A 22,927-nucleotide genomic window follows, 5' to 3' on the forward strand; every position below is an offset into this window, starting at 1 on the left:
TGTGTTTGTATATGTGTATTTCATATTTTGTATTTCAGTAGGTTCGTTGTTTTTTTTTTGTATTATATCATATTATATAGTTTTGTAGTGTATTTTATTGTTTTGTATTTCATTTGAAATTATTGTATATTAGGGGTGGGTAAACTACGGCTCGCGGGCTACATGGCCCGCGAAGCTATTTTATGCGGCCCGCGGAACCTCGTTCGCCAAATAAAAGGTCGTCGGCCAGACATTATGACCAAAAAAGGAGCCGCAAATCTTAAAAAAATTCTCCCCCGGGTCGAAAAAATTTGCTATTTGAGTACATGTGCGGCCCATCAAAGGTAAAATAGTTCTCAATGCGGCCCTCACAGCAAAAAGTTTGCCCACCCCTGCATTATGGTTGGTGAAAGAGGAAGAGAGGCAGAAAGAAAGAGACAGAAAGATAGAGAGATAGAGAGAGAGAGAGAGAGAGAGAGAGAGAGAGAGAGAGAGAGAGAAACAGAGAAGTAGAGATTGAACTTAATGAAAGACAATGAGTTGATTAAGAAAACGTTGTTTATGTTAGCGTGCCAAAGTTCAAAACACAGACTAAATGTTAGAAATTTTACTAATTTTAACAACAAATAGAAAAAAAATTATCAAATCATAAACACAACAACAACAAAAACGATAAAATGAATAATAATTGAGTTTAATTTTGTTATTGACTTCTCATAATTTCTATTATAACATGTGCAGCACGATGGTGTAGCGGTAAAGTGCCTGGCAAGCCGTTGCAGCGACTGGATTTGATCGCAAGGACAGACCTACCTTTACCACGCAATGGGTGATGCGTTGTTTTACGTGTATTTACATGCACTGTGTGTTGGTCGTTGATATCTCTGAAAAAAAACTGAAGAGAAAATTGAGATGAATAGATACAAAATAAAATTTACAAATTTATTCATAATAAATAAACTATGAATAAATAAATATTTCTTAATGAAATTTTTTTTTAATATTGCTGCTATTGAAAAATCGTTCAATTATAATTAACTATAATACATGTAAATAATTCTAATTAGTAACTGAAATGGAAAAAACATCGTCACGCTTAATTTGACTTTTTAGAACCATCATGTGATTTAAATAATATTCAATTAATATTACTATTAAGAATTAGAAAATAATTATATATAAGATTAACTATAATAAAATTAACTATAATAGTATCAATAACAACAACAATAACAATATTTTTATTATAAATGATGATTAATTCTATCTCAGAAGAGTTCAAAAATCAGCAATAACAATAACAAAAATTTTTGCAAAGAGCAACAACAACAGCAAAAACAACAACAACCAAAACAACAACAACAACAACAACAATAATAATAATAACAACAATACAACGACAACAATAACAAAAATACATCATTCAAAAGATGCACAACCATGAAAGAACATTCATTGTAAAAATTAATAAAAATACTGTTGAATATATACTATCAAAACACTCATTCAATCTCAAGACTACAATATGTTTCGATACGATAAGATACAATTTGTCACGATACGGTAATAAATATACAATACGATGTACTAGTGCATGATTCAAGACCATACAATACAAAGCAATACAATATAACACATGAGGATATGATAGAATAAATAAAATACAACACAAAGTAATGCAATACATAACAATACAGTATATTTTAATACGATTTAATAATTTTTCTAGTACCCATTCATTGGTTTTTAGCAGTTTTAAGCTTTTCCTTTAGCAGTTTTTTGAAACACCACGTTTCAAATGCATCGAACTTGCAATATTGAATTACAGTACAATGTTATACATACAACACGATACAATACAGTGTAATACAATACAATACAACGCCGTAAAATACAATACAATACAACAAAATACAGTACAATACAATACAGTGTAATACACTAAAATACAATAAAATATAATACAATATGCACAGGCACCCCATCATACAACACTATATTAGACTACCGGTATACTGTAATATGTTATGTGTGCAAATAGAAGATATAACTCTATCAGTTTTTATTACTGTATTTATTTATTTGCTTGTGTTACATCGTTTTTATGACTGTATGTAATCAAATAAAGTCCTCTTATTTATTCAGCAATTCAAATTATCTTAGCACCACCTCATAATCAAATTACAATTTATTTTTTTTTGCAATAAAATCTCTATTAATCTTGAATGTTTCTTCAATGAATAACCGCTACATTTTCGTTACATTTGCGTGCTTCATGCTTCCATTGTAGAGCTGTTATTGTTAGATGGATCGTTACTTGACTGACAGCACCATTGCCTGATCTTCATAAGCCTGGTAACTAGAAAGAACGAGTCTTTTTGAGTTTTTCGCTATTCTTTATTCTCTGTAACTAATAACAAACAAACACACTCACGCACACAACACACACACACAAAACACACACATACACTCTTAAACACACACTTACTCACACATTGACACACACACAAATCTATCTACACGCTTAACACACATGTAAAACATGTATTTATAAATGTTAGCGTTGATATTTATATAGCGCTTGTGTTAGTATTAATGATAATATTTATATAGCGTAATCTCAAAAGTTTTCAAACTAAATTTAAATTGTCAAATAATGTTCCTCTCATAAAATAGCAACAAAATTTTAATTATCACAATAATTTAATGATCGACAATTTTTTAAAAACTTGTAAAATCTTTCCAAACTTCTGTGTGTGTGTGTGTGTGTGTGTGTGTGTGTGTGTGTGTGTGTGTGCAGTGGACGAAACCACGGAAAAACTATAGCCGCCAAAAAACTATCATTTGTTTCTCCCGCTCAAATTATAATATAAGTGGGTGTATGTGTGTGTGATGTGTGTGTGTGTGTATGTGTGTGTGTGTGCGATGTGTGTGTGTGTACATATGTATTTATATATTAGTATAATTGGAAGTTAATCATTTTTACTGGAAAATTACATCTGAAAATTGAGGCGCATTAAAGTTTATATAATGTATTACATATGTTATTAAAATTTATTCTAAATGTAGTGAGTAATGTTCTGTGTTTAAACAATTGAAGTAATTAAATAGTTAAAATGTGAAGTTCGGAGTAAACATCGAATAGAGAGAGCTGGGTTTAATTCTTTCCTTAAACGAAGTTATTAAATTTACACTTAAATTGTCGTAAAAATCGAGCCAAATATGGCGCTGAAAAGTATGCGCTACATAAATTAATTATTCACGTGACCTTGTTTTGATAAAAGATCGTTTGAAAATGGGAATTTGCTATATCGATTTTGAAAGCAATTACTAGGAGTAATTATTATTTGAATATCACGCTTAACGGGAAATCACGAAATCAAATGATGATATATGGCACTTTCATTATATCCGACGTGATGTTTATCGTGTTGTATGTTTGTTTGTTTGCGCGTGTGTGTGTGTGTTTGTCTGTGTGTGTGTGTGTTTATTTTTGTGTTTGTATTATCACATCACTATATTGTATGAATTTATATAGTATATTATATATAGTATATGATTATATTTGTGCAAACATGTGTGTGTGTGTGTTTGTATGTGTGTGTGTGTGTGTGTTTGTATGTGTGTGAGTGTGTGTGTGTGTGTGTGTGTGTGTATGGGGTGTGTATAAAAGCGTATGAATGTTTTATAAATAGTAAATTTATATAAATTAATAATTGTATAGTTACTACAAATACTGCTAATACTACCAAATGTTTGTATGTAATGATCATCTCGTTAGTATGATTAGTATGAAACCTATGATCATGATATCTTATGATTAATAAATGAATTATTAACATAACGAGTTGAAATAATACAATATGATTAACTAATTAAAGAACAAATATCGATTAATCTTCACACTTGTAAACTTGGATAATTATTTAATTAATGAAATATCTGATTGATTAGATTATTAAGGTGTGTGATTGATTAGATTGAAAACTAGCTTTCTGACTTATAAATGTTTCACGTTGCTAAGCCAACCAAGTGAAGGATCGATAGAATAGACACACTTGACAGCTTACATGGTGTCATACCTACCGACCACCACTACTAAAATCTTCCCATCCGGCAGTAGCTGTAATAGGAAGCTATATTTGTATTAATTAATTACGTAATTAATTAAGTAATTAAATAATTAATTAGTAAATAGGTTAATAATTCGGTTAATAAATGGGATGGTTAAGGACAGTTGGACAGTTTTTAATATATCTATATATATATATGTAGATATATATATATATATATATGTATATATATTACAGGAGGTTTAAAATTCAATCACAAAGACACGGACACAAACACACAGACTCACACTCATAATATATTGTATAATGGTGGTTTCAGGGTAAGATTTGAAAAACATATCCTCTTTACTTGCTATAAATATTTTTTTCTGAGAAATTATAGCAAAAGTGAAAATGAGTTTTTTTTGTTCACAAAGCTCTTCACGGTCAACCAAAGCCATTTAGGCTACAAAAAATACATGGATGATACTGTTTTATTCTATTTTGGGCACACTAACATATGATTTTAGATTTCCATAAGTTGAAACGGTTTCAGAGTAACCTGGTTCGAATGCAAACAGAATCCGGATGATCATACTAATCAAATGATTAAAATAATCAAATGACTTAGATAATCAAATGATTAAGACAATCAAATGATTAAGATGAACTAACGGTGAAGTGTTCGAAGATAGACGAGATGATATTTCACGAGTGTTCATACGTGTTCGCTCTGTGATCATTCTTTGATTTCTGTTGACCTTATAATAATTTAAATAATAATAATGATAATAATAATAAAAATAATGACTACTATTATTATCGTTACTATATTATAATAAAAAGGTATCAATAATAATAAAAAAAAATAAAATTTAATGAAAACAACAACATCAACAACAACAACAACAGCAATAATAATAATATTAATAATAATAATAATATTACCAATGGCGATGAGTAACGGGTAATAAATTACTTCTAATTTTTATTATTTTATTTTTAAAAATATTTACTACTAATATTACTACTACTACTACTACTACCACCACCACCACTACTACTACTACTGCTGCTACTACTACAATTACTACTACTAAACTGTTACTAATACTATATACCGATATTATTATCCTTATTATTATGATATTAATGCTATTGTGATTGTTAATGTTGCATGATGTTAGCATTGCTGCTGTTGTTGTTGTTGTTGTTTGTTACTGTGACGAACAAGAACTGTGCGCTTAGCGCTTTTTAGTTTCAGGGTGGTGAATAGTTGAACCGGGTAGTTAGGAGTTGTAGTTTTGCTAGAGGTGATTCGAAGGACGTGTGGCCATATATATTTTAATTTTTGGAATTTTAATTTTTTAGTTTTTATTTTATTTGCTATTTATAAATAAAGTTAATAAAATCAAACGTTGTAGTTGTTCTTTGGTCATAAAATAAAAGAACTCGTAACAGTTACTACTGTCACAATCTCCTGCTGTGTATTTGTGTTTTTTCGAAATGTTTTTATGATTAGTGTCGTTTCGTTTCGTTTCGTTTGGTTGTTGTTGCGTTACATGTGCGTCTTTTTTAAATTGTCATCTGCGTCGAAAACTGCGCTATAATAAATATAAAGTGAAATGACAATGTGACCCACTCTTTTGCTGCCTATACTCATTCGTTTATTTCGTTTATTTACTCATACTATTGCTATTTTGTAATTCTTATTATTGTTATTATCATTGTTGTTATTTTGTCACTGTTGTTGTTTAGTTGTTGTCGTCATGGTATTGTTGTTAAAATTTTTATAGATAAGCACTGGCATCAAAAAAATAGCAAAAAAGTTGCTATAATAATTCTGTATTAATCAGCTGTAGCAATAACAAGTATAAGTACTATAAGGTAAGTATTAGTAATGGTGCTGGTTGAATAAGTAGTAGTTGGTTATGGTAGTATTATAGAAGTAGCAGTAATTTAATAGTAGTATAGCTAGTGATGAAAGAGAACTTGAAATTTTTTTTTAATTCAGTGAACATTACTATGTACCTCTTCGAAATTTGTCATACAAACACGGATACACGTCTGAATTTGTTTATACTTCACCGGTAACAATCTTTTGGTACTACAAAACTATGCTTATACTTATAATATCTCGCATTCTATATGTGTGTGTGTGAGTGTGCGTGTGTGTGTGAGTATATGAGCGAGTGAGTGTGTGTGTGAGTGAGTGTGTGTGTGAGTGTGTGTGTATGTGAATGTGTGTGCACGCTTCTGTGTGCGTATGCATATTATTTATTTGATTATAAGTCACCTTATAGAATAATGAATATGAATAACAAATAACCAACGTAAGCCAGAAAATCTTAAAGTACCAAAAATGAGTTAAAGATGGATCTAATAACACAAACAAATAACAAACAACGACTAATAACACAAAAAAGTAACAAAATACTATCTAGAAAAATTAAAATAACCTTAATAACAATAATACCGTCTTATCTGAACGGACATCAATAACATCAACAATAACAAATGTTCATAACACTGGCAAGGGCATCAATAGCAGTAATTCAACTTTTGTCATCACGTAAGCAGTAAATCACCACTTAGGACAATCAATCCGGTCGTGAATAACAACAATAAAGAAACAAAAACAACAATAATAACAACAACATAATAATAATATTAAAAACAACATTAACAACACATAATAATAATAATAATAAAAGTAATGAATGTAGCTGGGATATTCGGGTATAACTTGCAGTAGGCAGCTACCACACACAACTCAACTCAACACGGCTATTCGTAATGTTGCCACGGATTTTAAATCCTAAATTATAAACATAGCAATTTTATATTCCTGTAACACTCAAAAACGTATTATTGTTATTATTATTAATGTTATTATTACTATTATTAGGTTATTATTATTATTGTTGTTATTGTGTCGCAATCAAAACTGTGCGAACATGGCCCAGATTTTAAAGTTTTAATAAGTTTTCAATGGCATGACAAATGAAATTATTAAATGAATATTAATGTTAAGAGGGAATGAAAATGATGATTGATTGATTGATTGATTGATTGATTGATTGATTGATTGATTGAATGGATGAATGATTTATTAAATAAATGGATGGAGGAATGAATGAGTGATTGATAGAATAAACTACATTTATTTGTTCGTTTAAAAGTGTGCCTCTTCATTAATCAGCTTTGAGTGGTATAAAAAATGAAATGAATAAACGAATGAATTATTTTGATAAGGAATGAAGTTGATGATTGATTGAACGAATGGGTGAATGAATAGATAAATGAATAGATGAATGATTGAATTAATAAATTAAATTTATTTGTTCATTCATTAATTATGTTTAAATCATTAATAATAAATTTGTAATCAAAGTAGGTAACATCCGCATACGTTCGATTTGAATAGTTTGACAAAAGATGATTGAGTTTGAAAATGAATGAAGCCAACCGAATAGATTAATTAAAAATAAATAAATGAACAATCTATAATAATTAACCAATAACCAAACGAATGATGGACAAACAAATTAATGTGTGAATGAATAGATGAATGAATGAATAAATAAATGAATAAATAAACAACAGAATCGATCGAACTGCGAACTTAAAGGATAAGACAAGTAAAGATGAGTGGGCAAATCATAATTACCATCGTTATAATTACACAACTGCGCAGTTAGTTCACATCAAAAAATCAATTAACCTATCAGAAATCTTACTTGAATCACGTGATACAACGAACCACGCAAACTAATAATTGTTTACACCAAAACTCACACTCTTCATACACACTCATGCCTGCAAAAACACACCGAAATATCAACACACGAACATGTTTACACAACACACACACACGCACACACACACACAAACACTTACACATAAACACACACATATATATATATATATTCATATATATTGCTATCGATGAAGAAAAGGAGACCAAAGAAGATGACCAGCCAATTAAGAAACCTGACACCTAATTCGCATCAAAGTTCAATTTTACAACACCAAAGTTAATTTTTACAACGTCAAAGTTAATCTTGACAAAGTCAATATTTCCCTATATATACAACAAGGAGCACTGACGATGATTCATTCGGAATCGAAATTTGGCCTTATTTGCAGCATGAATTCGAAAAAATAAGTTTATTTTGAATTTTAATAAACTAAACGTTCACCAAAAAACTTTAGTGAGAAAAATCGAAAAAACGAACTACAAACATATTAACGCCAAACATTCTCACGAGATATTCATACAATTTTTTACACACACCAGGAAAATATATTTATAATATATATAATATATAATATATATATAAATATATAATAGTTTGACAAATATGAAAAAAAGATTTTTTTATTGAGTCCATGTTTGTTTGGCAGCTTGTAATAAAAAGAACATGTTGATATTTTTTTCTATTTATATAATTTTTCAGTTATTTATACATTTTTTGAAACTTGACGTATTTTTTAGTGCGAAAGGATGAACGCCCAAAACAGGTTTTGCGATGAGTCATGCACAGAGAAAAATGTAAAAAATGAAATTAACGTTACATGCAGACATCGAAAAATTTATTTTTCTCGCGAAATTATTTAAATAATCTTCTTAAATCACTTTTTTGCTAAATCTGCATTTGCTTATTCTGGCTCTTTCTTTGGAACTCTTTACCTCCTTCTCTGACCACTTCTCCATCACTTACGAATTTCAGAGCGGATCTCAGGACCCATCTGTCTGAAAAATTCATTGAGGAGCGCTGTTGAACATCGCGGAAATAGTCCTCTATAAACTAATTGATTGATTGAAATCAGTCACGAGCTCAGAAACAACCAAATAGCCTTCTTAAAACTTATCATGTTTTGAGATCTATCAATATTTTATTAATTCTTTTGGCCATTTTATAACTAATTATTCATATTTGCAGACTAGAGGACTAATTAATATTCATTCATCTTTTTGTTTTATAATAAAAAACAATTTTTCTTGAATAATTGAATTGGTACGAGGGATGTTTTTAATTTTGATGAGGTTTTTCTTTTATAATTAACAATTCTTTAAAGTTATTATTCTTATTCTTATTATTATTATTATTATTATTATTATTAATTGTGTTATCATTGTTAATTTTGTCGCAAGTGTTGTTATTATCGATTATAACTATTAGTTTTCAGTCACCATTTCCTGATTGGGATTTGATTTGATTTGACCACACACATTTTTATTTGTCATTTAAATACTTTCCATTTGCATATTACATGTGTGTGTGTATGTGTGTGTGTGTGTGTTTGTATGCGTGCGTGTTTGTGTGTGTGTGTGTGCGTGTGTGTGCGTGTGTGTGTGTCGAAAAAAAATCTTAAGTTACATAAAGACACACTCATAAGTATAGACATATATCTTTACATATATTATTGTAAACATCATTATATGCACATCATATATTTTATATGCAGAGAGAGAGAGAGAGAGAAAGGGCGAAAGAGACATACATAATAATAAACATGACAAGAGCAGCTGAAATAATCACAAAAATAACAACTTTATAAGGTTTAATAATAATAACAATAACAGCCACAACAACTATAATAATAATAATAATAATAATAACAATAACAATAATAATAATAACAATAATAATAATGAATAACTTTAATTGCAAGCAAAGCTTCATAATAAGATGCTCATAAATATGCATCAGCTACAGCGCTAGTTGTTGCTGTTCTATTTATAGCCCATTACCTCATCTTCTATTTGTATCTTAACACTAGAATATATATAGCTAATGTTATTTTCAACGTGTTCGAGCACTGCTGTATTTTCTATTTCTCAAGTATTTTGTTGAGAAGTGTAAATAAAATTTAGTTAATTTTACATTAACATTTTTTGTTTTTATTATTCTGATAATTAATTATTTAATTATTTAGTTAATTAATTAAATCAAGTTTTATTTATTAGAAGCTTTTTGTTCTTCTAATAAATTGTTTCATTTCTAAAAAATACAATAAATTAAATTGCAATTCATTTTTCAAATTATTCTTGCTTGGAGTTCAGCAGACCAAAAACTCCAACCTTCATTTTTTCCACCTGACGTGACTTCGTTCTATTCCATGAAATTAAAAGTAATATTGAAGTCAGAATTAATTTCAAAATAAATACAAAATAATAAATATCATCTGATGTATTCAACTTGTGTTGACAGCCACAAATTAGCAGAACATCTATTCAAAAACAAACTAACACCACAAGAACCATCTCGGAAACGTCAATTCACCTACCACCAACAACAGCAAATCAGCGAGCAAATCAGCCAGCAACTACACAACCAAGACGAACAAAAGCAACTACAACTGGTGAACTCTTTGATTCAGTTAACTCTCTTCCTAAAACTTTTAGTTACATATTTTTTTGTGTTGCAAGTAGCAAACTTAACAAGGTTGATTGCGTTGCTAAAGAATAAAAAGAAAGAAGAAGACATGGCAGCAGCTACTGTTTCTACAATTCACAGGGAGTTTGAGTCAAAAATTATTCTCAATGGTAGTTGTTTGTCATATCCATCCAACTCCATGACGTCATCTTCTTCCATGTCATCGTTGCTATCATCAACTGACAATCACAATCTATTAACAATTGGAAATGCTTTCAAATCTAATCATTTGAGGTTGTCGTTCCAAAAAACTTCACTGAAGAGAAATCTTAAATGTGGAGAGAACGTTGATGGTGAGACATTAGCTAAGTCACCATCGATTGTGATGACCAATGATTCTCAACCTGCTCTAGTAACACAACATTTTAAAGATGATTCAACATCACAAAATGTTAATAACAAACATTCATATTCAACAAAAAAAAATGATTTTAATCTGGATTTAACAAACATCTCATGCAAAACGGATAGGGATATCGAAGACCAAACAAATCAAGAAAGTTCCAACATTGACAATGGCAAAGAGTCGCTCAATGACTTATTGTACATATCACCGAAACAACTGGTTAAAATTCTCAATGCTAGTTCAGTCGATTTTTTGTTACTTGACTGTCGAAGTTTTATGAAATTCAATTCCAATCACATAATGGGAGCGGTAAATGTGTCATGTACAAACAACACAATCAAGAAGAGGTTCAAAGACAACAGAATTGGATTGATAGATTTAGTTTCTGGTTCTGAAGATAAATTTAAATTTAAAGAAATGTTCTCTAAAGCCGATTGTTTGTTTGTTCTATATGACGACGACACAGTTGAAGTTGACCACCTAAATGCTTGTAGTTCTATGAAGATCATCTACGACAAGCTACTATCACTAAACAAGAGAGTCAAGTATTTGAAAGGTTACCTCATTTTTCATCTTTTTGAAAATTCCAATCATTTGTTTGATTAGTTAGTGGTTTGCCACATATATTGAATGGTTACTTATTTTTCAATAGATATTTTTGCTAATAATAACATTTTTAGACTGTTATAGATGCACATCTAACATTTTCAAATGTTTTAAATTAATTGTATTAACTTTTGTTTACCAAACAACCAGGTGGAATGAAAGAATTTCTTGCCAGCCAATCAAATCACTGCAGTGATCCGTTGACCAATGAGCTTCAACCATTGCTCTTCAGTCCTACCTCCCCTTACATCGACACCGCCATTGACACAGCAATCATGACTGAAATTTTGCCATATCTTTATTTAGGTAGGTAGGAAGGAAAGTCATTTTTGAGATGGTTTTTGAAAAAATTTACCACCATCATAATTTCTTTGTTAATTTATTCAATTTATACAATTAATGAATGGTTGACGTTGAGAATGTGTGCGTATTAGTTTTCGGGATTGTGCATCTTCATCTCTCACTTTGTCTTAGATTTCTTTAAAAGTTTTAAATTTTTTGTCCATAAGGAAACGAAAAAGATGCGTCCGACATAGATCGACTACGACTCAACAACATCACGCATGTACTCAACGTAACTTCGGGAATTCCCATGTACTGTGATGCTGCCCGTGACATTTCTGGCAGAAGGCTGCCTGCATCTGACAGTGGATCTCAAAACATCAAACAGTATTTCGACGAAGCCATTAAATTTATTGGTTAGTTAGTTGGGCTACATGTTTTGTTATTCATCTGCTTATATGTTGTCATTGTATTTATCTTCTGTTAAAATTACTCATTGAATTAAACTCAGTTGTGTGTTATTTTTCTCCAAAATAAATTATATTTAAAAATTCCATCAAACCAGAATCAGCCCGTCAGTCGAACGGCCGTGTCCTGATCCACTGTCAGGCCGGCGTCTCCAGGTCACCCACAATCACCATGGCCTACTTGATGGCCAAGTTCTCGTGGTCGTACATGCAAGCATTCAATGAGGTGAAGAAGAGGAGGTCCATCATATCACCCAACATCAATTTCCTCGGACAACTACTCGAGTTTGAAAGCAGGGCTGTCAGTTTATTTTCCAGTGAATGAAAATATTTTTTCCTCATTTTTTAAACTTGTTTCATTTTCGTTTCAGAATGTTTTTTAAATTTTCTGTTCAAGTATTCATATTTTTTTTTGTAGCTTGTTCGTTTTGTATCGTAATCTTCGTGTATTAAATTTGTTCAAAAAAATTTGTCATGTTTTTATGTTGCGCCTGTCCTGTATCTTCAAGTATTTTACTGTAAAATTACACACTTTGCCCTCGTGTTTGGATTATATAATCACTTTTCTTTAAAAGTTCTAGAGAAAAAAATTAATGGTTTTTCTTAAAATGCCGACAATTAGATGCGTATAACATAGTATTTTATGTTGATAAATTGAATTAGTTTGTGTCTAGCAATATCATTATTTTAGATACATAACATTTTTATCGTTTATATTGTTTTTTACACATTCAAAATGTTTTGAAATATTTTTTTAGAAACATTTTTTCTCTGTATAAATAACACGCTCATTGCGTGTTTGACAATAAATGTATGGGCTGTATACGCATGCGTAAGTACGAACACACAACACATAGGCGCCTAAAGATAATGCAACCAATTGTTAGTCATGTTCATTGCATCCTGACTCTACATACAAATTCGTCATACGCATACAACTTATATATACGCATACATACAAACACACACCTAAGTATAACACACACTCACATCACACGCCTAGATCACGATTTCAAACTACGTTGACAGGTGCGTGATCGAGCATATGCGTGGTTATTGTAATCTTGTATTATGTTTCATTGCTCTGTGACGTGATGTGGTGCATATTATTATATTGCTTTGGATCTCAAAACTGTATCGATCGATTGACTGAATTATAAAGTTTTGTAAATGCCGGCGATGTATGGTCATGCTGAAAGAGCAAACAGGAGATAGTATTTGTAATTAAAGAACGTTTGTGATGATATAATGAATCAGCGCGAATTTCATCTTTTGCCAAATTTTCATTTCATCGAATGTTATAGTATGTTAGTGAGTAAATATCTTATCTTATTTCTACTTCAGAACAGTACCACTTGGTTAAAATTTTATGTTTTTCTTTGTCGACCAAATTGATATCTTTGATGTTTTGCAGAAATATACAGACAGATTTATCTCAGTACTTGTCTCTTTCGTTTGTTCCGTTAAATATTTACAACGCCCAAGCCAACGTAGCAACGACAACCATTATGACAGTAACATAATGCTAAGCAGCGGACTTAATTATTTCTAAATTTTAGTTTTAAGCTAGCAGCTTTTGTCTCTAAAAACAGTAAAAGTAGCATCGTAAGAAAAATTTGATCAGTTGGATAAGTTATAGGCTGCTTCGGATAGTGAAAAAAATAAAAGGCGGAGTGACGCGATGGCATGATTCCAACCAACTACAATCACCTGTTCCAACGGCATGTCTTATTTCGCACGTAGGTAGAGTACATGCACACACAAGTTGTGCCAAATTTAGAAAGCGCCGTAAGCCATTCAATTTTTAGCTTTAATTTGAAAATTAAATTGGTTTAGAAAATGAGAGGTGGTTAAGCTTCTGAAAATCGTAAGCGTAACAGCTCGTGTCGATATTCACGTACAAGTAATGTTAGATAACATGCTGGGTAGGTTTTTAACTTTAATTTTAATGTTTAATCATTGACGTGTCATTATTTGTACGCACGTTTATTCATTGACGGTAGTAATTGTTTTATTTATGTTTACAGTTTTTTTATTAATTTATTTAATTTAAAAAAATTGTTCAATATAAAACTTAAGCAGTCTAATTTATGTTTCATTCAAGCAGGGTGTTAACTTCGAACATACATAAACATTGACGAGTGTTTACGTTGAGATAAAAACCGGCCGTATTGTGAAACATATGCACAAGATTTATTTCTGTACTACACCACATTCACCAGCATATCCCTGTAGGCCTGCTGCAGTCACATCGCTCATCCTCTACTTCATCTTTCACTCAACTGCACAGCGCAGCTACAAATCTGCTGTCATCCCATTCCACATCTCAACCACCATTAAACATCTCCACCACCATTAAACATCTCAACCATCAACTCAATTGTCGCCATCACTCAAATGTTAATCATCTTCATTTGTAGTCATCACATCCATTACATCAACCAGTCAACAAATCAGCCCTTGTAAACCGAGGTTTTCAATGCTCTTCCCCGCCAGTGTGGAACAGCTCACGACCTGGCATTTGTCAACAAACATCAATGAATTTTTCGAAAAACCTTCGAAGCGGCATTTGTTTGAACAGTCCTTTGTTAGCCATGCTGACATTTGTTTATCCGGGCACCTCGACGTTAAGCCAAATATGAACAAACAACAGACAAGTGACGCTATTATTATGTACCGTTTTATTAATGGAATGAAGGGTTTAATTTCCAAGTGAACCATTCGTTAACTCCATCGAATTAGTCACGACAGATAATATTTTTATTTAATAAAATTTTTCTTCAAAACAGTTTACAGATGTACATTTACTTACACACTGTTTTACAAACAGGAAAGCTTGTAACAGTAATTGTCGTAATACTAAGCTGACATACACACACATATTAATGATGATGATTAATCAAATCGATAGATAGATAGATAATACGTTGCTGAAGGTGATCAGTAAAATATGGAACAGCTGCTGATATCATAGAAAGAAGTGATTATTATTAATAACGACAATGATATACGTACATCCTGTTGGCTAATTTAAATTTAATTAATTTAATTACAATTAATGACGTTAGTTGATGAACATATTAAAAATGCAAGCTAAAATGAAAAATAAAATTATTTACAATACTTAAAGAATGTAGATACACACATATATACAAACGAATTAATTCAATTTAGCAAATCCACGCTCCAGCCATTTCACTTACCATGTAAAAACATAAAAAAAGAACTAGATGATAGATAAGTTGAAAAGGAGGAGAAATTTTGATGCTAGGTGAGAAATGATGTTTTCAAATTACGTTACAATACATAAATTAAGTTTGCAGTAACGTTTCGCATAAAATCAAGTTAAAGTTAAATGTTACGGAGAAGTTTAAAGGATTGAATATCGTTTTGTTCGATTGTTCACTTGCACTCTCACGTGAACATTCGTAAATGTTTGTGTACGTGTGTGTACGTTTATGAATGAGTATATGCATTTTGCTTGTTCATGACTGATCTTAGGAAGGAAGGACCGAGATGAGGAATTACCTAATTGAAAAATAAAACAGCCGCTGAATAATTTAAAAAATATTAATAAACATAATAATAACAGTTAACAAATGAAAATAATAACATTTGAGATTTGCATTTACTGAATATAATAAAGATGGGAGTTGAATCACGAGAGAATGTTGTCATGTATCAAAACCAATTAATTAAATGAACATTTAGTTAACTCAATGGAAACAGGTCTCAACAACTTATTGTAATCCATGCCATGCACGTGCACATTCGTTCATAAAATGATAATGATGATGTTGGACAACCATCGAAACATCATCAAACTCAAACGCCATCAAATTCAAACATCATCAAATATATTCCTCGGGGGGCCAGTACTGGGCCTAACAAAAGTTTTGCTGCCGTAACTGGGCCCTGGATCCAAAATATTATTCCTGTGCGGCCTTTGATACGATCCGGATATCGGAACCGGAGCAGCAGCAGCAGCAGAGGTCGGTTGAGGATCAAATGTTGAGGTTCGCTGGGATGGGCGATTGATGTCGGAATTGAAGATGGTGTTGTCGTCGTAACTGCGGTAACCCATTGGCTCGGCCTCGTTTAGTAACTCTGAACGATCTGTCCCGGTTCGCGGAGCTGTTAGGTTAATTATGTATTGCTATCTATTTCATTAACCACCTGCTGTTTTTCAGTAACTAAATAAGTATGAAAACTCGTTGGGTGAATGATCTCAGGCAGTAGAAGTGTGTTATATCGTGTGCTATGTTATGAGCAAGTGGTGCTGCGATGGTTGAATTCCAATGTTGTTTACCAGGAACTTTCTAAGTATGCGTGTTTGCGTGTATTGTGTGCTGTACCTACAAATATTTTTGCTGATTTTTACGATAATTAAACATTAATTGAAACCATATAAGATCTTAATAATTAGGACCAATCAACGTAAACAGGCCTGTGACTGTCAAAGAGTTCCCTCTGTATTGTAAAGAAATATGCCAACGAGTAAAAATTAGAAGACCAAGAAGTTAGAGTAGATTGAATGGAACAAACCAGTCCTACGATTGATAGTGCTGTTATCCCTTTCGTTCACTCGTTCGTTCCACGTTCTCCTTCTTGATTCCACATCTTCTTGCCTTGTGTACTTCCTCCTCTCTACGTAATTGATCAATTTTTAACGTTACGTGTAAACAATTTTTAACAAAGTTTTTAAAAAACTAGTCAATACATAAGCAAAAACTTATTTGAATGTAACAAAAACAAACAACCAGTCATTAAATCAACCAACCTTACAATCAAACAACTGAACAATCAACTGACAAATCAATTAATTAATTAATTAAACAAACCCCTCTTAATTAACTCGACACCTTCATCAATCATCTCCTGAGTCATATCATCATCGCCAATGAACTGCTGGAAGCCTGCATGCATTCAATGCATTCAATGCAATGCATGCATGCAAGGTAGGTTCGTGCATTAATGAGCATTCATTAGTGAAGTTAATAACATTAAATAATAAACATTAAAAAAGGAAGCCATTAACTGAATATGAGATAAGATAAAGTAGCGTGCACGCACGCACACGCACACACACATACACGCACACACACGCACATCCACACACACCAACAAAGAACACATAAAACCAACCAACCAACCTAAACAATGTAGCAACCTAGTTCCGACCGAGAGGATGGTGAGTAAGCAGAGGGCCACGATGGCTATGGGGAAGTAGATGTTGAATCCATCAGATATGAAGGGCAGTACATCCAAGTTGCCCATGAACTACGTGCATGTATATATATATATATATATATTATATATACATACATATCAATCAATCATGTGGTAGTGTTGTTGTCGTAATGTTGCGATTAAAGTTGTTGTCGATGACGTTACAGATAGTGATTAAGAATGTGACGATGAATGATGAATGTAAATTATGATGATGAAAACATATTTTCGTATAGCTACGAGATGTTTAAATATTATCAAATGCAAACAAATCAATCATACATAACATGGACTAAAAAAAATGTTAAAAAAATAAGCTGAATCCATGCCAAGAGTAAAAAACAATTACATCAACCAAATCATAAGATACACACAGAACAGGGTAGAAATGTTTCAATACGAACTTACAAAATAAAGAAACAATACAAACCCTTGTGTATGCAGTTTCTACCATATTTTCCTTTGTGATGTGGCTATCCAGGTGTATGAGGCCAAGGAAGTTCAAGCAGAGAGGTGGAGTCAGACGACACAATAACCTGGTTGGTGCAAGTTCAGTTGAAATTTAATCAAGAAATGAGAGAGGGAGAGAGAGAGGGAGAGAGAGAGAGAAAACAAGGAAGAGATAATAATAAAAAAAGGTGATAGACAGAAAAAGAGAGAAAAAGAGAAAACGAGGAAGAACAAAAGTGAGAGATAGAAAAAGGAAGAGAAGAAAAAAAGAGAAAAATGAACAAGTAGTTTAAAAATAAGAATTCAGCTCAGTTAAACTTAGTAAATTATTATTAACGTTACTAAAAAAACGTTACGTGGTTACCAATTAAGAATAGTAAGAAACTGTAAAACAAAAAAAAAAAATCAAAGAAAATAGGCGAAATTGTAAAATTGTAAAGAAATTGTAAATGAATTGTAAAACAATAGGTAAAACAAAACGTGAGACTGACATGCCACAAAATATCATGCTATTTTCATCAGTCTCGTGCGGCCCAACAATGTAGTAGTAGTTGAAGATTCTCATCTTGAAGATGGTGTAGTACGTGCAGATGCTCAGGTAGGATATCGTCAGGATGCATACAAACTGGAAGGGAGGGAAAGAGAGAGAGAGAGAAAGAAAGGGAGAGAGAGGTAAAGATATTATAATTTATTATTACATTATATTTAATCATTAATTAAAATTGAAAAAAGTGTATTTAACATAATTTGTTATTATTAAATCATATTAATTAATTAATTAATTAATAATTGAAATATAAAAATTATCAGTGGATAAGATAAGTAAATAAATAGGGCGAAAAAAATCAATCGCGTTTCTACCTACATTAAACTTTTCTTTTCTTATTCACTTATCCTTACTCACACACACAATCAAGTAAGATCATTACATCAGGTAAGATCATCACAAAGATCATTACATCAACAACAGCAGCAGCAACAGTAACAACAACAACATCCTCATCATCGTCACGCTCATCTTCATCACCTCAATGGCATGATATCCGTAACTCCTCTCGGCCAGGTCAACGAACTGAGCAAACAAAGATAAAACAGGAGACTTAACAAAGAACAAACATTCAGACCAGACGACCATGAAGGACATTACGGCCATCAGTATAGCGGCGATCTTCAGTAAGATTGGTCGAATTTTGCACTTCCAATACCATTCTAAGAGGTAATTAATGGGTACATAGTTAAATTACAAAATGTAGATTTCAGTGTGGGCGATTTGGTAAACGTGTTGCGTGCTAATATAATACTTATTACTATACAATTATTATGCAACAGTTAATGCATTCAACACAATCAACACCACCACAATTTCCTCGTCATTAAGACTAATCAGAACCATCAATTATTAATTACGGAAGTAGTTAAAACATTATCAGAATTGTTGGTATAATTAGCATCCTTAATAAATAGAGTGTATGTAATTAATTATCATAGCTGAGAGGTAATGCTAACTAGTGACATGGCAACCGCCGTGTACCATATGCTATGTCATTCAAAATAATGGCTGGACAGCAACAATCACAAGGTTAACAACAACAACAGCAATAACAATACTCATTCAATCAACAACAACAATAAAAACAACAACAATACTCATTCAACCAACAACAACAATAACAGCAACGACAACAACAACAGCAACAACGGCAATACTCACTCAAACGACAACAACATCACAACTGACCAATTTTAGCATTAAAACAGAACGAGAACATTCCAGAGTATGGACCCATGGCAGGCGACCTCTCAAACACATGCAAACTCGACTTCTTGTTCTCGTCAACATCCTCCAGTTCAATTGCCGTAGCAACCAACTTGCGCCACTGACATGCAGTGCTACTTTGACGCTGCCTGTCATGAACGTAAGTTAAGGTGGTTAGTGTTTGGGGTTACTAAAAATAGATATTATATCGTAATTGGTGCATGGGTGCATAATTTTATGGATATATATCGCATCCAACAGAAGAAAAAACAAACAGAAGTGCTGATGCAATGAATTAAACAATGAATGAATTGCGGTGGCCACCACAAGACAAACAGTCTTATTCGGTCTCCGCATATTCAACTTCATAACTTTTATTCACTTATTTGATATGTTGTTGATTATGAATAAAACTTTGAAAATGAAAATGAAAAAGAGAAAAAATTATGGATTCATTAACAAATAAACATACACCAAACTTTGAAAAAATTCGACTAAAATTTGATACACTCCAATAAAAAAAAATTAAACTAAAATTTGATACACCCCAATAGTTTTTTCAATGAAACTTGATCTATATAGTTAGAGAAAATGTTAAAAAAGTCTACAACATGCATTAGAAACAAAAGCACTACCCATTTCATAATTCCCTTTCTTATATAAATTTTTAAAATAAAATGAACGAAACAATAAAATAAATATTAAAATTAAATAACAATAATTAAACGAAAAATAATTACAAAAATAACATTCCTAATTACGCAAACGTTTTCCTAATTAACATAATGTATGCAAACGATTTCCTAATTAACATAACGTATGCGAAGATTGAGAACTTACTTGGCCACGATTAATCTCCTGTGAAGTTTAGCGAGATTCTTTTCAGTGATGTGGCTCTCGTCCTGCCTGTCAAAATGTGACCTCCCCGGTGATGATAATGACGCTCGGCCGCCCGATCCAGATACACTGATCCCGAAATTAGGAGGACACTAAAATAAAGAGGATATTAATTAATTAATTAATCAATTAACCAATTAAGCAATTATGCAATAAAAAGTTTTTCAATGTTGATGTTGCAAAATGATGAAAGAAAATGAAAGATGTTAAATTATAAGTTGAAAGATATAGAAAATTACTCAACTCTTAAAAGGTTAACTATTTTTATAGCCGGTAGGTCTTTATAAGTTGGATTATTTATCAAATTTTCAATATTTTTAACTCTCTGAATAAAAAAAAATTAAAAAAAAACCTTGAACGCTCATTAAGAAACTTTAAGATAAGGTAAAATTCTAAAAGAACAATTCAATTGATGAATTGAGTTTATTAAAAAAAGAGCTCTAATGAAACCTAAACAAAAATAATATCTAAAAATGTAGCTATCATTTTGTTAAACATTATTAAACATTGTTTAACATAGATAAAAATAATATCTGAAAGATCAGATAAAGATAAAGATAAAGATGTCAGATAGGGAAGATGAAGGATCATTTACTTTGGCAACCATGATGTCCACATATTTCCTCAGAGGATTGTTGCTTGATACGTTTTGTGATATCCTTTTCACTTCCTTTGAAGAAAAAAATTATGAATTAAAATAGTCAACACGATAATAACGTAGTAATTAATTAATTAATTAATTAATTAATGCATTTTATTAGCTTAATGAGTACAAATATCACCAGAAGAGTCAATAGACCAGAGAGCAGAGTTTAATCTTAAAGGAATTAAATATTATGAATTTGAAATTAGTTAGACCACCAATCTCTGCAAAACAAGCAAAGCGTACAAAAAAAAACATAGTTGGTGCCTTGAGTATCAAAAACGACAAAAATGAGATGGTTCTTGAACAAGATGAGATCAAGCTACAGTGGAGAGAATACTTCAACCGTCTGTTAAACGAAACAAATCCCATCAATGTTAACTTTGACGCTCCACCCATCGAAGGTCCGATTCCAGACAGGACTTTAGAGGAACTTACAGAAGCTCTGAAAGCTATGAAGGATGGAAAGGCAGCAGGGCCCTCGGGACTCACAAATGATATTATCAAAGCATCTGGTACTGCAGGTATCCAAACGTTACTACAACTTTGCCGTGAAATCTGGAGAAATTGCTCAATGCCGACTGAATGGAACTATAGCATGACAGTCCCGCTACACAAAGGCAAAGGCGATCCATTGAACTGTTCATCATATCGGGGTATACGTCTGTTAGAACACTCCCTGAAAATTGTCGAAAAAATCATTGAGAGAAGATAAACGTCGTGCATCACAATCGGAAATTATCAATTTGGTTTTCTAGCGGGAAAATCAACAATTGATGCAATTCACATCCTTCGGCAACTGCAAGAGAAGTACCTCACAAAGCATCAACAACTATCACACATTTTTATAGACCTTGAAAAAGCATTTGATCGAGTTCCCCGTGAAGCAATCAGATGGAGTCTACGTCAACAATTCATTCCAGAATATCTTGTTCGACTTGTGATGGAAATGTATACGAATACTAAGACTTTTGTCAGCACAACGGTTGGAAACACAGCTGCATTTGACATCGGCGTTGGAGTTCACCAAGGCTCGATTCTCAGTCCACTGTTATTTATAACTGTGATGGAAGAAATCACAAAACCGATACGCGTTGGTGACATTTGGAATCTAGTATATGCTGATGATATCGTTTTAACAGCCACGTCTGAGCAGAATGCAGCACAGATGTTTGAAAATTGGAACACCAGACTCGCCGATCATGGATTCAAAGTCAACATCAGCAAAACCAAAGCAATGAACACTGGTGAACCCATCCAATCCACAGCTACTGGACGATGGCCCTGTTCAGTTTGTAAAGCTGGTGTAGGTAACAATTCAATCAAGTGTCAGCAGTGTAACCAGTGGTGTCACAAACGTTGTTCAAAAATAATTGGTACTTTATCTAAAGTGTCAAATTTTGTTTGTCCTGCTTGCATCAATCCACAACAACAAATTCGAAATAGCACTGTTTTTGAAGCCATTAAAATAGAGAAAGTCACATCGTTTCAATATCTAGGGGATGTTCTGGATTGTACTGGAACAGCTGAAGCTGCCGTTCGAGCACGCATACGTGCAGCCTGGAATAAATGGCATCTCCTTGCCTCTATATTGATGCGGCGTGACATCCCACTACCACTACGATCAAGACTTTATAAATCTGTGATACGTCCGGTGTCGTTATATGGTGCAGAAACATGGCCAATGACAACCAAACTGGAACAACAACTTCAACGAACCGACATGAAAATGCTTCGATGGATGCAACGAATTAGTCTAAAGGACCACATCAAATCT

The 22,927-nt window shown here is 32.1% G+C and overlaps 2 protein-coding genes across 2 annotated transcripts in view; one reads left to right on the plus strand and one right to left on the minus strand.

Moving 5' to 3' along the window:
* The first annotated feature begins 11,221 nt into the window (after positions 1 to 11,221).
* On the plus strand, positions 11,222 to 12,772 carry HELRODRAFT_105624 (hypothetical protein). The gene is made up of 4 exons (XM_009011400.1): positions 11,222 to 11,376; positions 11,577 to 11,732; positions 11,936 to 12,124; positions 12,274 to 12,772. The coding sequence occupies exons 1-4, from the start codon at positions 11,238 to 11,240 to the stop codon at positions 12,498 to 12,500; spliced, it is 711 nt and encodes a 236-aa protein (XP_009009648.1). The 5' UTR covers positions 11,222 to 11,237; the 3' UTR covers positions 12,501 to 12,772.
* Positions 12,773 to 14,915: 2,143 nt separating this feature from the next.
* HELRODRAFT_105627 (hypothetical protein) overlaps positions 14,916 to 22,927 on the minus strand; it is a 10,771-nt gene continuing 2,759 nt past the window's right edge. The window contains exons 5-14 of the mRNA XM_009011401.1: positions 21,103 to 21,177; positions 20,451 to 20,599; positions 19,593 to 19,759; positions 18,882 to 19,063; positions 18,346 to 18,479; positions 17,835 to 17,940; positions 17,329 to 17,455; positions 17,017 to 17,091; positions 16,721 to 16,822; positions 14,916 to 16,309 (exon numbers count right to left, since the gene is read on the minus strand). Of these exons, the coding sequence (XP_009009649.1) occupies positions 16,017 to 16,309; positions 16,721 to 16,822; positions 17,017 to 17,091; positions 17,329 to 17,455; positions 17,835 to 17,940; positions 18,346 to 18,479; positions 18,882 to 19,063; positions 19,593 to 19,759; positions 20,451 to 20,599; positions 21,103 to 21,177 (1,410 nt within the window). The 3' untranslated portion in view covers positions 14,916 to 16,016. The remainder of the gene's footprint in view (positions 16,310 to 16,720; positions 16,823 to 17,016; positions 17,092 to 17,328; positions 17,456 to 17,834; positions 17,941 to 18,345; positions 18,480 to 18,881; positions 19,064 to 19,592; positions 19,760 to 20,450; positions 20,600 to 21,102; positions 21,178 to 22,927) is intronic.

This window comes from Helobdella robusta (genome assembly GCF_000326865.2).
Source record: "Helobdella robusta unplaced genomic scaffold HELROscaffold_1, whole genome shotgun sequence".
NCBI lineage: Eukaryota > Metazoa > Annelida > Clitellata > Rhynchobdellida > Glossiphoniidae > Helobdella > Helobdella robusta.